Below are 13,948 nucleotides of genomic sequence, written 5' to 3'. Positions count from 1 at the left end.
GTCATTTTCCAATTATCAATTAAAAGAAAGAATAGCAAAACAATTACAAAAGGATTAGGCACTTGAAAATGTTGTGGCCTATTGTTGTGGTTTAACCTGTAAAGTAAAGTTGTAAACGGACTAGAAATAGCACTAAATATCAGAGGAGGTCAATAAAAACAGTAGTATTTTGTACCGTATCTGTCATGTAACAGGAGCAGGAACTATCAAATCGTATACTTGGAGGCATGTACAGCTGTGATGAGACTCTGCTAAGAACCCAATTCTGATTTCACACTCTGGAAATTCTCTTGACAGATCGGAGAGCAAGAAAGGTAAAGTACTTCTATACCTTTCATTTCAGCTGAAGCATCAGGGTTTAGAGGGCAATAAAGAAAATTATATACAACAAAACAAACTAACAAAAAAGTAGGCATCCTATTGCCTTTAAAACCAAAGCAAATTAGTGGTGTTCAATGAAAATTTAGTAGGATCAATGCAATTCCTTTACTTGCAGCTTTGCTTCCCACAACTTAAATCAATTTTGCCTTTTAGATTTTTAAAGAGGTCATCCACACTGATTTCACCAGTTTAAACAATCAGTTTCTGAAACATATTTCAGTTAAATTGATACATCTTTATTTAAACAGACTTCTTAACCTATTGGTATGTTAGCATGGTGGGTTGACACCAGTCAGAAACCAAGCACCCAGCCACTCACTCAATTCCCTCCCCACAGCAGGATGGGAAGAGAATAGGGAGAGCAAAAGTGAGAAAATTCAGAAAACTCATTGGTCACAATAAAGACAGTTTAATAAGTGAAAGAGTAGGGAAAAAAACCCCACAAAGTGATGCAAAGGTAATCACTCGTTACCTCCCTCAAGCTCAGTCTCTGAGCAATGGCTACCTTGGAAGACAACAGCCCTTGCCCCAGTTTTTGTTGAGCATGGTGGTATGGGATAGCCCTTTAGTCAGTTGGGGTCAGCTGTCCCCGTTGTGTCCCCTTCCCAACTTCTTGCCCACCTCCAGGCTACTTGCTGTGGGCAGTACAGAGTAAGAAACAGTGAAAGCCTTGAGGCTTTCCAAGCACTGTTCAGTCATAGCCAAAACATTGATGTGCTATCAACACTGCTTTAGTCACAAATCGTACAGGTTGCTATGAAGAAAGTTAATTCCATCTCAGTCAGACTCCGTACAATGAGTTAATTCACTGAGCACACTAAAAGCGCTATAAATATTACCAGGCATCAGGGTGATTCCACACCCTGAATTCTAACTCTACAGTTTATAAGTATCAGCTGGCTCTACACAATAGGACTGCTTTATAGAGCCACAGTTATAAATAAATTTAATCCCACTTACAGAAAAATCAAGTGGCATAAACCAGGTAGATAGCTGGTAAATATCAGAAAAATATCAGAAAGTATCAGAAAAGATAGGGTTCATGTGGCAAGGCATATGAAAAATGGGATATACAATGAGAAATATCCATTCAATTTTTTAAATTCTTATGCCTAAATGTCTCCCAGGCAACTCTGTATATATTTAGGCTTGTTAGTTAAGATTTAATTAAATGGAATTAGAATTGAAAACTATTTCATTACCAGTGATAAATCCAGATGTTGGTTTCAGACTATGGAACTGCTGATCATGTTTAGCTCTCTCCTCTACAGTAATAGCCCAGATATCCAGGTTGCCTAGTTCAAAAGAAATTGAGAAATAAAATTAAGAAACAACTCCTAAAAACTACACCATTTTTATTTCTGAGTGTAATTATATCAAATCATGCTGGACAACATACACACAGAAGCCATTCATCCAAAGTCTATATCTGAAAGCTCCATGAATCCTTCAGTAGCCAGTTAGGACTTAAGAATTTAACAGAACTAAGTGTTACCAAACTAAAGTGAACCAGTCCTCAGCAGTCATTTACCTGGCTCATACGAGTCTTAAGTTACAACTAGGCTACTTAAAGTGCAATCAAACTTACAAATGGACTATTAAAAGACAACATTGGCATACCAGAGAGTATAATGCAAAAAGTTCATAACACTAGATATTTAAGGGGTGGGAGGCAATTTGCCTGTCAGAGCACATACAGCTGTAATATGATTCAAGTTCTTTTAACTGAAAAAGTACCTCAAAGAATCAGTTGAGTACTATGCAGTTTCGTACTATTATAAGAGAAGAACTCTTGTCTAGGAAAAGTGTGATTCAACACTCTTCATGGGCGACAACAGCACAGAAAAACACGCTCATCATTCTTCTGACAATGAGAAATCTAAGTACAAATATGTTACATGGACCAGATTCTTTGCACCACACACACAAATTTGAGGTGATTATTTAGTCTACATTGATTTACTACCCTTCTACAATGCCATGCTTCCACAATGCTTTCTCCAGTTCTACCTCCATTTCTGCAGCAGTTACTCTCCTCTCTCCCCTCTTGCAGACTTTTCACTTTCATCCTTCAAATCATTTGTACTTAGAGCAAACATATCTCAACTTCCACTTGAGACCTCCAATGAACTCTCTAACACTGTGTTTCAGGTTTGACTCAATAATTTCTAACCAGTAAAACGTCATGATTTCAACATCTGTAGAAGTACATTATGCTGGTGCACCTTCCTGTAACTCCTACTGGACAGGAATGTAATGATACGAAGGCATCTAAGTTAATGGAATCGCTGTTTTACTGAAGTAATATTAAAAGATAAAATGTAGACTTGTAGAAAAATGAAGAGGAGATCTAGCATTCACTCTGTCTCAACACTAAATTCTCAGAGATTAAATTTCAGGTAATAAGGTCCACAAATATTTAGAGCAAATATTTCAAACTGCTTGCAGGCTGAGGCAGAATGAGACTCAGCAGTTACGAAGAACATGAGCATTTCCTGCCTCCTGAATTTCTTCTATTTAAAATCTACTTTCATATGGCAAAATATACATTGGAGAGAAAACGAAATGGACAAGGGGAAGAACAGCATTCCTTTAAATGGCAGATTTCATTAATGAAAGAAAAGCTACATTCTTGGTTAAAAAAAAATCATCTCAGTTTCAGATAACCTATATATTTCTAGAAGCAAGCAGGCTAATAATATCTAATTCAGAGAAAGGACATTTTAAGATTACTCCAAAAATCACAGAATTTTAGTGAATAAGCTCATAGAGGCACTGTAAACAGATTTCATAGCTGTGCTTCCTGTGGGAATGAAACAGGACTCTTCTTTGGATATGAACATCCCAAAACACAATAGTTCACGTAAGCAATTATCTCCCCCACCTTCTCATGAACTGACAGGAGGAAAGAAATGGTGTTAAGACTTTATGACCAATATGCACACTAGGCCAATTAGTCTAGACCAACTAAGAGCAGATGAATGTCTCCCTGTATTGGAAACAAGACTAATCCTGGTATCTGAGGCAAACTGAAAGCTCTAGTGTGCTGGTGGGTAGGAGTTAACAATACCATAAAGGTTACAGGATTAGAATGAAAACGGATCTGGTGCTCAAGAAGATGAAGAAGCATTTGTACTTAAGCAGTAAACCATGAAGACTTAGATGTTCCTGCACTCTTGAAAAATGTAACTGACATGAGGTTAGCAGAATCCACAGTAACTGGAGTAAAGATACAGGTGGCAGGAGGAGATCGCAACCACAGACTCAATTGAGGGACTATGCAAATTACACCCCCACTCTTTCCAGGAGCATGCGCGCCAAATTAAATATGTGTAACCAATAGTAAGCAAGGTGGTAATTGCTATCCAAGGAATGTAAACATGTTCTCTATCGTTTTCGCTAATCGTGTAACAGGATAAGTATGTGGTGATTCCTCTGTGTGGTGTGCTAGCTTTGTGGAATACCACGTAGCACCCATATCTGCGCAAATACGCTGTAAATGAAATACCTCTACTCTGTGTGTATATTGGAGCGTTGCACACCGGGTATATGATCCCACTTTTGGGACAACACTCCACACTAAGGTCCTAAGGCTGGATGCAGTAGATTAGACAAAGAGGGAGAATTTCTTTAATATAATGTGTGGAGAAAAAAAAAAGTCAGCATGAAATTTGCAATAATTAGCTGGCTTGCTCTCTCTCAGTTTGAGGTATGCATGATTCCAGTACCAAAAAAAACCCCACAGAAAACCGACAAAAAACCCCAAACCCCTAAAAACACAACAACAAAAAACCCATCTCTTCCTATCCTTCCCCAAAAGAAGGCAATAAAATGCAGAACTAAAAACTCTTATGGCATGAGGTAAGTAAAAATGTATTCTATTAACTATTTGTAGCTGGAACAAATGATTGTCAATATTTACTTTTCCTGATGGAGATTTGGTTGGTATTGAAACAGTAGATTTTCTTTGTGGGATATGAACATCAAAAGAACCAATGTTAAACCAAGCAAGCCTAGTAGCCTCTTCAGTTAGAAAAGTATGAATGGCATCTTTGGCATTGCCTTGTTTCCATCTTCTGTTATTTAAGGAAACAATAAAACTAATGGGAGGGCATGAAGCACGATCTAAGCCAACACCAAGACATCATTCATGTCTTCAGATCCTGGATGCCAACACAGACATTGTGGGGCTTTTCAATATATTTGGATACAAAGGAGGTAGTCACCAAACCACAAAATTGCCTCATAAGAAAGCTATTCTTGAATGCAGCAGCAAGCCCTCTAACCATCTTTTCTTTTACATGGGTTAGCAATCACCTCATCTGCAAAAATGAAGCAGCATGCTCTCATATATTAAATGGGCATTTTCTTCTCCTGGACAAATCAACAGAAGGTCGAACATACCACATTATTCCCAAAAATTATAAAAATCCTACCATGCATATTCTTTGGTTTTTTAATTAGTCATCCTTAAAATGAGCAGTGTTCTGGAATATCAATGAGTAACCCCAATTTAAATGGTGGGTGCTGTGCGGTTTCCTTGCCCATTTCCCAAGCTGACTTGAAAGATTCTTTCAAAAAAAAAAGAAGTGAAATAAAACCAAAACCACCATTATTGGTATTCACAAGCAGATGGATACCAGATAACGCACAGTTGGAGTGAGGGCTCTCTCAGGATGGAGACTGCATAATTCTTCTCTTCTGCATCTTGTTCAGTGACTACAGGTAACAGAAAATGTTGCATTCTCGAAAGGATGATATATTTCCCCATAAAAATTGGAATTTTCTTTATACCATTTGTTTCCTCTTACAACAATCTTAGATTTTTGCTGTCATTGGTCTCAGAGGAGATATGATGCTACTTGGTAGACTTGGTTCAAGTATGAATATCATAACGAACTTCCCTCACACCGCATTACAAATTAAAGATATTTCAGAAACTACATTAGCCACATGCTTATTTCAACTTTCTCATAGTACAGCAGTCAGATGAGAAAAGTTGTCTGAGGAGAAAGCATGAATTCCTTCCTAAAGCCATGTACTAGAGTTAAGAGGATCCTGGACAGCATATGCAAGATCAAATGGTAACATATAAAGTTGAAAAGAGAAAGCTGCTATTCATCTGTAATACAATGAGAACTCTCTGATGACGGCAGAGGAGAATGCTTTGAAGACGAGATTTCCATTAAGAATGTATACACTTGTTTAAATATGGGTGCATGCAAAGCACAGCACTAACTCTAAACAAAAGGAAATACTTCAGTCTGAACGAGCAGATTTCATTCACATCATGACTTCTCTTAGATTGTGAAAATTGGGGTGAAATGAAGCTATTCACAACTTTTTATACGACCTAAAAGGGTATCCTACTTGAAACTGTCCAGTGAAATCATTTGATCAAACCTTTTTGCCCCCAAACTGAGAAAGTCTGGCACCAAACAAGATTTAATTCCAGAGGGCTGGACTTAAGGCTAACTGAGGAAATGAATGGCAGCTTCCAATTATATGTTTGTTCCAGCTACCACATGCAGAGAGATGCTTCTTCTGTTGTGCTTCACGGACGTTTTCAGACTGGCAGTTTGCATCCTATCAATCGTGTTTAACAAGAACTGGGTTTCTCTAACATACTCAGAGTAACATGTGTGTTTCCTGAAGTTTCCCACTAAAACACTAACACTAGATACAAATTTAGTTCCTACCTAGATCCAATCCCAAAAACTAGACTGCCATATATATATGTATACACATACAAAAATATGCATACACACCACTTTTTTTGATGTGTATGCATATTTATGTGTATATATACAAACATGCATATACACAAAACAAGAATCCTATCTGCATCTCCAGAGAAAAGCGCTTAACAGATGCAACAGTTAAGTGGAAACTGGCTACTAGTTCTCAGCACTGAAATCTATCTTTTAATCTTTCTTCAGATAGATTGCAAAAATGGGCACAAAAACGTATTTCATGTGAATAGCAAAAAGTAATGTCTCTATTGCACTACCAGGGCTCTTCGTGGATCTTCCAAAAAAGTTGAGATTCAAGATGCTATACCTTCCCCTCTTATAAATGGAGAGCTAAAAAATTCAGCACCTTTGTTCTAATCTAAACATGCATTATGGGACAATATGAAAAAGAAATTTGAAGTGATAGCATCCAAAGGCATCTTCTGTACTTGTTAGCAATTGAAAAGTCCAGGAATCCTCAAAGAAAAAGCATATCCACTTCTCAGCCACAACTAGTGCTTATAAAGTAAGAATTTATAACATTTAAATAGCATTTTAGGATTTCCTCTGAAAAAATGTGAAAAAAGCAGGCATGACTGAGCAGGGAAGCTTAAGACAGGCAAATAAAACTGGGTAATTGCAGAATGAGGCTATGCCCCACTCTCAGTGGCTGAGTGGCCTGGCTCTGCCCTACAGTTACAAACTATAGGACTTAATGGATCAATGCACAAAAAGGGATACAGCTCAGCTTTTCTGTTTGACTTTTCTGAGATGTCTTTGCAAAATTTCATGTGCATTCTCTAATAGGTCTGCAAAAAGATCACAAATCGGATAAACTATCATCTCAGAAAGATATACTCCCATAAACACTATCCATACAGAACATATTTGGAAAGCATGCATTTATGCAGAATTTTTGCAAATAAGATTAGTTCAGAATACACTATAAACAACTTACCCCCAAAAGGTGTTGGAAACTGAGCCATGGTTCTGGCACTTTTAGCTTGTTAATAGATGCCTGGAAAAGGAAAAAAACACAATAAAATACAGATAATCAAACAGTTACAGTATCTTCCATTTTCAACATATTTCCTACCACCATACAATCAATTAGTACAGCTAAAAATAAAGGCAATGAAGTAGGATCATATAAATACTACCCGCAGGAACTGTTACTCAGAAAAGAACTAAATGTCTCATTTTTTGCACTATACTATGCATCCACGAGTGCAATTTCATACTTGCAAACAGCTACATTTCAGTTCTGTTTCAAGAATGTCCTCAAAACCAATCTTCACTTATAAATAATCAGTGATGTAGTAAAGAACAGAGTTATGTCAGCTACAACAGACAAGATCTCAGTGACACTGCTCAAGGCTGCATTACTTTACTGGGTGTTAGGGCTCTGCTCCTACTTAAGAGCAAAATTGGCTGTATTTCCAACTGTTGAAAACATACAACATTGCTTTTATTTGAACAGCAAGCAGTGCTAACTTAAGAGTATCTCCCGTCAACTAATGTATTTTTGCTTGCGATGTCACCTTTAGCACTTTTTTCATTTGGATGTGCTTATTAAATTTGTGGGCTAGTTTTGGGGTAAGCAGTCTTGAAATCTAGTTTCATTTTTTAATGTACTTTGTTTAAAACAAAGAACTCTAAGCAAGACAGTGCATTTCATGAATTTTTCTGTCAGAAATAAAAAACAGATCGTTGGCAAGCTACACAGTCTAGAAGCCTAATCTTTAAAGAAAAAAGGAAAACATTTTTCTTACTCCACACAAAGACTGACATGAACTGCCTGAGCCAAGAGGACAATAGCTAGCAACAGAGCCACAAAACAATGAAAAAGCAGCCTCTTGTCCTACTAGATTCCACTCATGTTTTCCAGGCAACAGGAGAAAAGAAAAAGGAAACAGAATCAGGAGGAGAATAATTTAGACTGCTTGAACTGCAGCAGAAATTTATCAATATCACTAAGAAAAGGCATTAACTTGCATCACCAATTTCCTTTTGTCTGAGTTTCTTGTTTGCTCCCCTCCCCATCCCCCTTTCACACTTCCCACATACTCTTCTGGCTTCCAACTTGGGAACCTACTATATATACATTCCACAGATGTCACTGCAGAAAAACCTACAGCACTTTTGTAAGCCAGTCTCCCCCTCAGTTGTAATTTAGAGAACTATGAAAAAAATACTGAATTTTTTCTCATCATTTGGCAGAGCAACCAAGCGTGGTATATGACTCAGAAACCTTCTTCCAAATGCCAACCTTCTTCCAAATGCCAGGTAACACAGCTGATACTAATTTCATGCACAGAAAGTTTTATCTCAAAAGTTTAACATCACATGCATACTGATACAGTGTTTTCAGAATAAGCTATCTTAATAGTACAGCTCTTTCAAAAGCATTTAAGTGCTAGAAGATCAGCACTTTAATTTTTGCTTATGTTTTCTTATTGTACTCTGTTGCAGGCAATACCTCTATTATGCTTCTATTTTTTAAAACTGTAAGCAAACCCTAGGAAAAAAAAGAAGAGTCCTCTGAGCTTCCACACATGTATTATTGAATCTTACAGCACAGGCAGTTTTTACACTCAAGTGTTAAAAAGATAACAGGAGAAAGACCAGCAGAGCACAGCTTCTCTTCCTTCTTCAATTTCCCAGAGTATGCAGAAGGACAGGAAAAGAAGTTGGGGCAGCAACAGGAGGACAAGAGACTTGCAAAGGCGAACTACAGGGTGGGTTGTTTCATTTTGTTGTTTTGGTTTGGGTTTTTTTTGCAAGCTAAGAAAACTTAAATATGGTAAATACTGAGACAGAAGAGTGCATAAAAGGACTGAAAATGTTTAGCCACTTAAGAGAAGATACTCCTCCACAGCTTACTAGTACTCCAAAGGAATTGATAGTTTATTCCTTCTTTACCTTGAAAACGTCAGAAAGAGGAGAGGGAGTGGGAAGTCTCAAAACTAACCCTGTCCTGGATGCCACAGAAAGCATTAAACCATTATAAAGATTTTGTGAAGAGGAAAAAAAAAAAAAAAAGCAGTAAGCAGATTAAATAGTGATGGGTAAAATGGAGAAAAGGAGCAGAAAGCTATGTTTAAACTTGAGAGACTGAAAAACGAAATAAAATAGACTGCAGACAGACATACAATAGGAAGCAAACAGAGGGAGAGAAAGATAAACACACTCCAGTAAGAGACTAATTTAAGTTTGCTATTTATTGCAAATGTAACACCCAACTTCCATAACCAGAGGTTTCATTTCACAGGCCCAAGGTGATACCAGGGACCCTAACTCTGCAGGAATTGAACTTTGCAACTGTGGACAGTTGATTCCAACAGGGTTTGTTATATATGAAAACAGAGGTTAAAAGAGATCAGGAATTTCACAGCATTCTAATACTGACTTCATAGTTTTTTGTTTAAGTATCAAAGAGCTGGAGAACCTACCCTGTGACAAAAGACTGAAGGATTTAGACAGAAGGCTCAGAGGGGACCTCTTCACAGTAGTCTAGTACTTAAAGGGTGGCTACAAAGAAGACAGAGGCTTTCTTTTCACAAGGAGCCACATGGAGAAGACAAGGGGCAATGGGTACAAGTTGCACCATGACAGGTTTCTTCTCAATATAAGAAAGAATTTTTTTACAGTGAGAACAATCAATCACTGGAACAACCTCCCCAAGGATGTGGTAGAGTCCCCATCACTAGAGGTTTTCCATATGCAGCTGGACAGGGTGCTAGATAATATCATCTAGGCTCCCTCTCCCACAGAAGGTTGGACCAGATGATCTTTCAAGGTCCATTCTGACCCAGGCTGTTCTATGATTCCATTTTTTGGGTTGAAGATATCTGGGATGGAGACCAAGTATCATTTATCCGAAAAGCATCTGGCATGGTCATTCTGTAATAAATTTGCCATATATTTGCAAATTGTTGTAATGGAAATACAAGCACTGACATTTCAATTTGCAACATTATTTTGAAATAGTAACAAGTTGTTCTAGATACACATTCCTTGTACCCTAATCTCTACCAGTTCCACAATAGTGTTAAATCCTCTGTCTTCCTTGTTCCTCCCAACATACTCAACAAGAACGAACGCATAGTGGGACAAAACAAAAGTTATGTAGGAACCAACAACCAGAATGCTGACAGAAAAACAGAATGGGTAAACTGAGCTCTGTGCCATTACCTTCAGGAAAGCAGTAATTTCTCTCTAACCAATGATACTCATATATGTAGGAACGTAGGTATCAGCAATTTTTTGAGCTCTAACAAGTTCAACTGACATTGACCAATTAGTTCAGAAATTATTCAAGCAGGAAGAAGGACAGACAATAAGGGGAACCACAACTGCACTGTCGGTCAATCATATGCACTGTTGCCTTAGAAAGCCAGCCCAAAACTCTTAGCATAAGCAAAATTACGCTAGTAATCAACTGTTAAATAACAGTCCATCAAATAGTTTATTTTCTGTGAGAATCAGAAGATGCGACAGATATTTCATACTGCTTTTAGAAAGAACAATAAAAACCATTGAGCTACTCACCTTCACTTGTCCACAAAAACGCTTAAGCCATCACCACACTGAGATTTGACAAACAGATGCAACATTAAACACTTCCTTCTAACATACATCACTTAATCTATAAACAACAGAGATACACATATCTAATCTCATACACACAAATAAACCACTAAACACTACAATCATTCAAAAGCTCTGTACTTCTCTACTCCCCAGAAAAGAGACACCAGCTTTCAAGTTCACAGTGCAGTAACCACATCAACAATACTGCATGCCCTCTCCCGACAAAGGTCTGTGCAGCACCAGAACATGTCTATGTTCTCAGATCAGTGAAAGCAGCAGAGTGAACAAATGATGTTCCAGTGGATCAATAATTTGCAAATGCACACAACCCATTATATACGTCTGCTCCCTGTAATTCTTTTCTGCTCAGGATTACTGTACTATGTTGTTATGAGCAGGCAGAAAGGATGCTGGTTGTCAGCGCTGTTCCAGTTTCACTCAACATCTACTGTGTTCAGGGGTTTTACCTCTCTGTCACTTCGGAGGTGGAAAGCCCAAAAAGTGAACATTTCCAGCAAGGAGAGCGGGGAAAGAGGAGCATGTTATGTCTCAAAAATAACGGGGTCAACAAGACCAGATAAGCCTACATTTTTCAGTCTGAGGACCGATGCTATTTCTCAGATCTAAGGAGATGGACAATACTTGCAGGTAGGTTCTCAGCCCTCATTGTCTTCCACTGTGGCAATCCTACTGGAAAAAAATACAATCCTCCCATTCATGATCTCCCACGGACATCCGTGTACAACGAGGCTTTCCCCAAGCCTGAGCATGAGGGATGATGAAATGTCATACTGGCACATGAACGTAAAGTGTAGAACAAATATCAGGACCAAGGCATTCAGATAGGCATAACTTCTATATTCTGTAGAAATAGAACTTTCATAATCTACACAATTCTTTTTACACACACAGAGAGTGTTAAAACATACATTTAAAATGCATACGTTAGTTTATGAGAAAAATTTGCTTACACCCAGCTCTGGGCGAGGGAGACAAGGAAATGCCCAGCCATCTCAGCTGTTAGTACACTCTTCTGTTTTATACTATTCTAGATAAGACCAGAAATATTTTATTTCCCATCCCTCACTCCAAATCATTTACTCCCTTCTCACAAACCAAATTCCATATACAAGTAGTACTCTCTTTTATATATACAAGTACTCTTTTAACATTCTGCTCCTTTTAAACTTAGAGGGCTTTCTTATTCATAGCTATTCATATAAAGGTAAAATTTCAACTTATACATAGACTAACTCCATATGTACCTAAGCCCAGATCATATCTAAATTCAAGTACTGATGTCTTATCTAAGTTTTTACCCTGAAAAAATGATCAGGTTGAAAACAAATACACTCACAACATTTATGCATAAGTCAGACATGTACAAAAATTCCTTCCTCCTCATATTATATAAGGACTTTAACAATGTGGTTCAAAACTTTATTATAGTTTCTATTTAAAGTTCTCCATACTCTTCTAAGGACATGTTTACATACAAAACTGCAATAAAGCCATAGGAGGTATAAATTAAGAGCAATTCAGTTATTTCAGTGCTATGTGTCTTTATATGGACAAGTTTCATACAATTTTTTTTTATTATTTTTGTTTTCCTTAAAATGCAGCACAGCATTTCTATTTGTAAAAAAATCATTCACAAGATAATTTGGGCAGACAATTCAAGAAGTAATTCCTGAGGCAAATTATCAGTCACCTTCCTCCTCCTACAGGAAAAAAATAAATAAAGCCAACCAGATGAAAAAACCCACATCCTTCTCAAGCATTCCAAATTATGACAGAATACCCCCAAGCAGGATGTCATGTGAGAGTATCACAGACTAACAGCAGTTTTTGTTGTTTTCCCATGTTATATGGGAAAGTTTTTACACTAGTATTAATAAAAAGACTCTTACAGTTTCAGCAAAGCCTGGTAATTTTACATAGGTGTTGGAAAACAAAACCAATTTGAGACATTCATGCAAGTTTGATTCTTGCTTTTTGGAGATCTGATCATTAATACAGTTACCAGTTTCAGTCAAACTTGTCAGTTTCTGCTCTTTACAGGAATGACTCCTAACTGTGAAAACCCTCAAAAATGTTAACTTCTACTGCTTCTTGTATGTTTTGCCAAGTACCCAAATGAGATTAACAAAGTTAGTCACCATTGCAAATGCTTTTCAATTCCTGTGGCAATGATCAAACTGCTGAGGTCACATCTGTATTCACAGTATCTATCTTCTGCTATGGGGAAAGGATAACGTAAACATAAAGAAAGAAAAATCACTATAAATCCACAGAGCAGGCAACAGGTGTAGTAGCAAGGCACTCTTTTCTCCACTCTCAGTCAGAAGACAGCTAAGAGTCTAACGAACAAAGAACTCCTTATTTTCTAAAAAACAGGAAAAATTGAGACATTTTTCAACAACTGTGCTGGAACCCCCAAGACTAACAACACAAATAGTGTTTCTGTGTAGAACAAATTTGCAAGCAGTTAAGGACATTGTTTATTTTCTTGCTATGGCACTGTCACCTTATATTGTTCAGTCATGTAAGCTTTCAAGTGTTTTTGTAGGAAAGCCCTCCACAAGTACTTCCACAGGAACTACCAGGTTTTTGTCTATTCTTGCTGAAGTACGACGTAAGGGACACACTGTCCAAAACACATTTTATTACTTCAAGACCTCAGGGTCAAAGTTCAAGAGGATGGTTATGAAGAACTTTCTCGGTCAAGTCAGACCTATATCACTCCACGTTCTCAGACAAGTTTAAGATCCAGGCAACAGAATATTTTGCCATCCAGATTAACAGCTGGTTTGCTGTTTTCCACAATTTGTCTTTCATTAAAACAGTACTGAGTTTCCCAGGCTATATTAACTCATACATTTCTGGATGATGGTTATTTCTCATTTTGTTAACTGACGTGTAAATATTAGTAATTATTAATTTAACCCAAGCACAGTGCTCAGAACTTGTCTTTAACAAACACACAAGATTATATCTTCAGAGAGAGTTCAGAGATTATTTACTTGAAAATGTAATCCTTTTCTTTCTCCAACAGATGAGAAGCAGTTAGGTAAGTGGTTACTTGCATTAGTATCACCGCTTCTGAAGCAAATGAAAATGACAGTTGATATTTCAAAGCTGGGGAAACTATGGCATGAAAGACTACTAATTCATGATAAAAGTTAATAGTGTAACTTGAAACAGAAACCTAATTCAGCCTGATCATGAACCACAAGAACATG

At 37.4% G+C, this 13,948-nt stretch overlaps 1 protein-coding gene across 1 annotated transcript in view; it reads right to left on the bottom strand.

The window, feature by feature from the left end:
• Positions 1-7,099, bottom strand: part of LOC309416559 (intersectin-1-like) — a gene marked incomplete at both ends in the record, with an annotated part of 46,294 nt that extends 39,195 nt beyond the window's left edge. The window contains 2 exons of the mRNA XM_082016099.1: positions 1,584-1,676; positions 7,072-7,099. Of these exons, the coding sequence (XP_081872225.1) occupies positions 1,584-1,676; positions 7,072-7,099 (121 nt within the window). The remainder of the gene's footprint in view (positions 1-1,583; positions 1,677-7,071) is intronic.
• Between the last annotated feature and the right edge of the window lie 6,849 nt (positions 7,100-13,948).

Source organism: Phaethon aethereus (genome assembly GCF_964289735.1).
Source record: "Phaethon aethereus genome assembly, contig: HAP1_SCAFFOLD_212, whole genome shotgun sequence".
Lineage (NCBI taxonomy): Eukaryota > Metazoa > Chordata > Aves > Phaethontiformes > Phaethontidae > Phaethon > Phaethon aethereus.
Note: the sequence above shows the minus strand (reverse complement) of the source record. Positions and strands in the feature narration are given on the sequence as shown.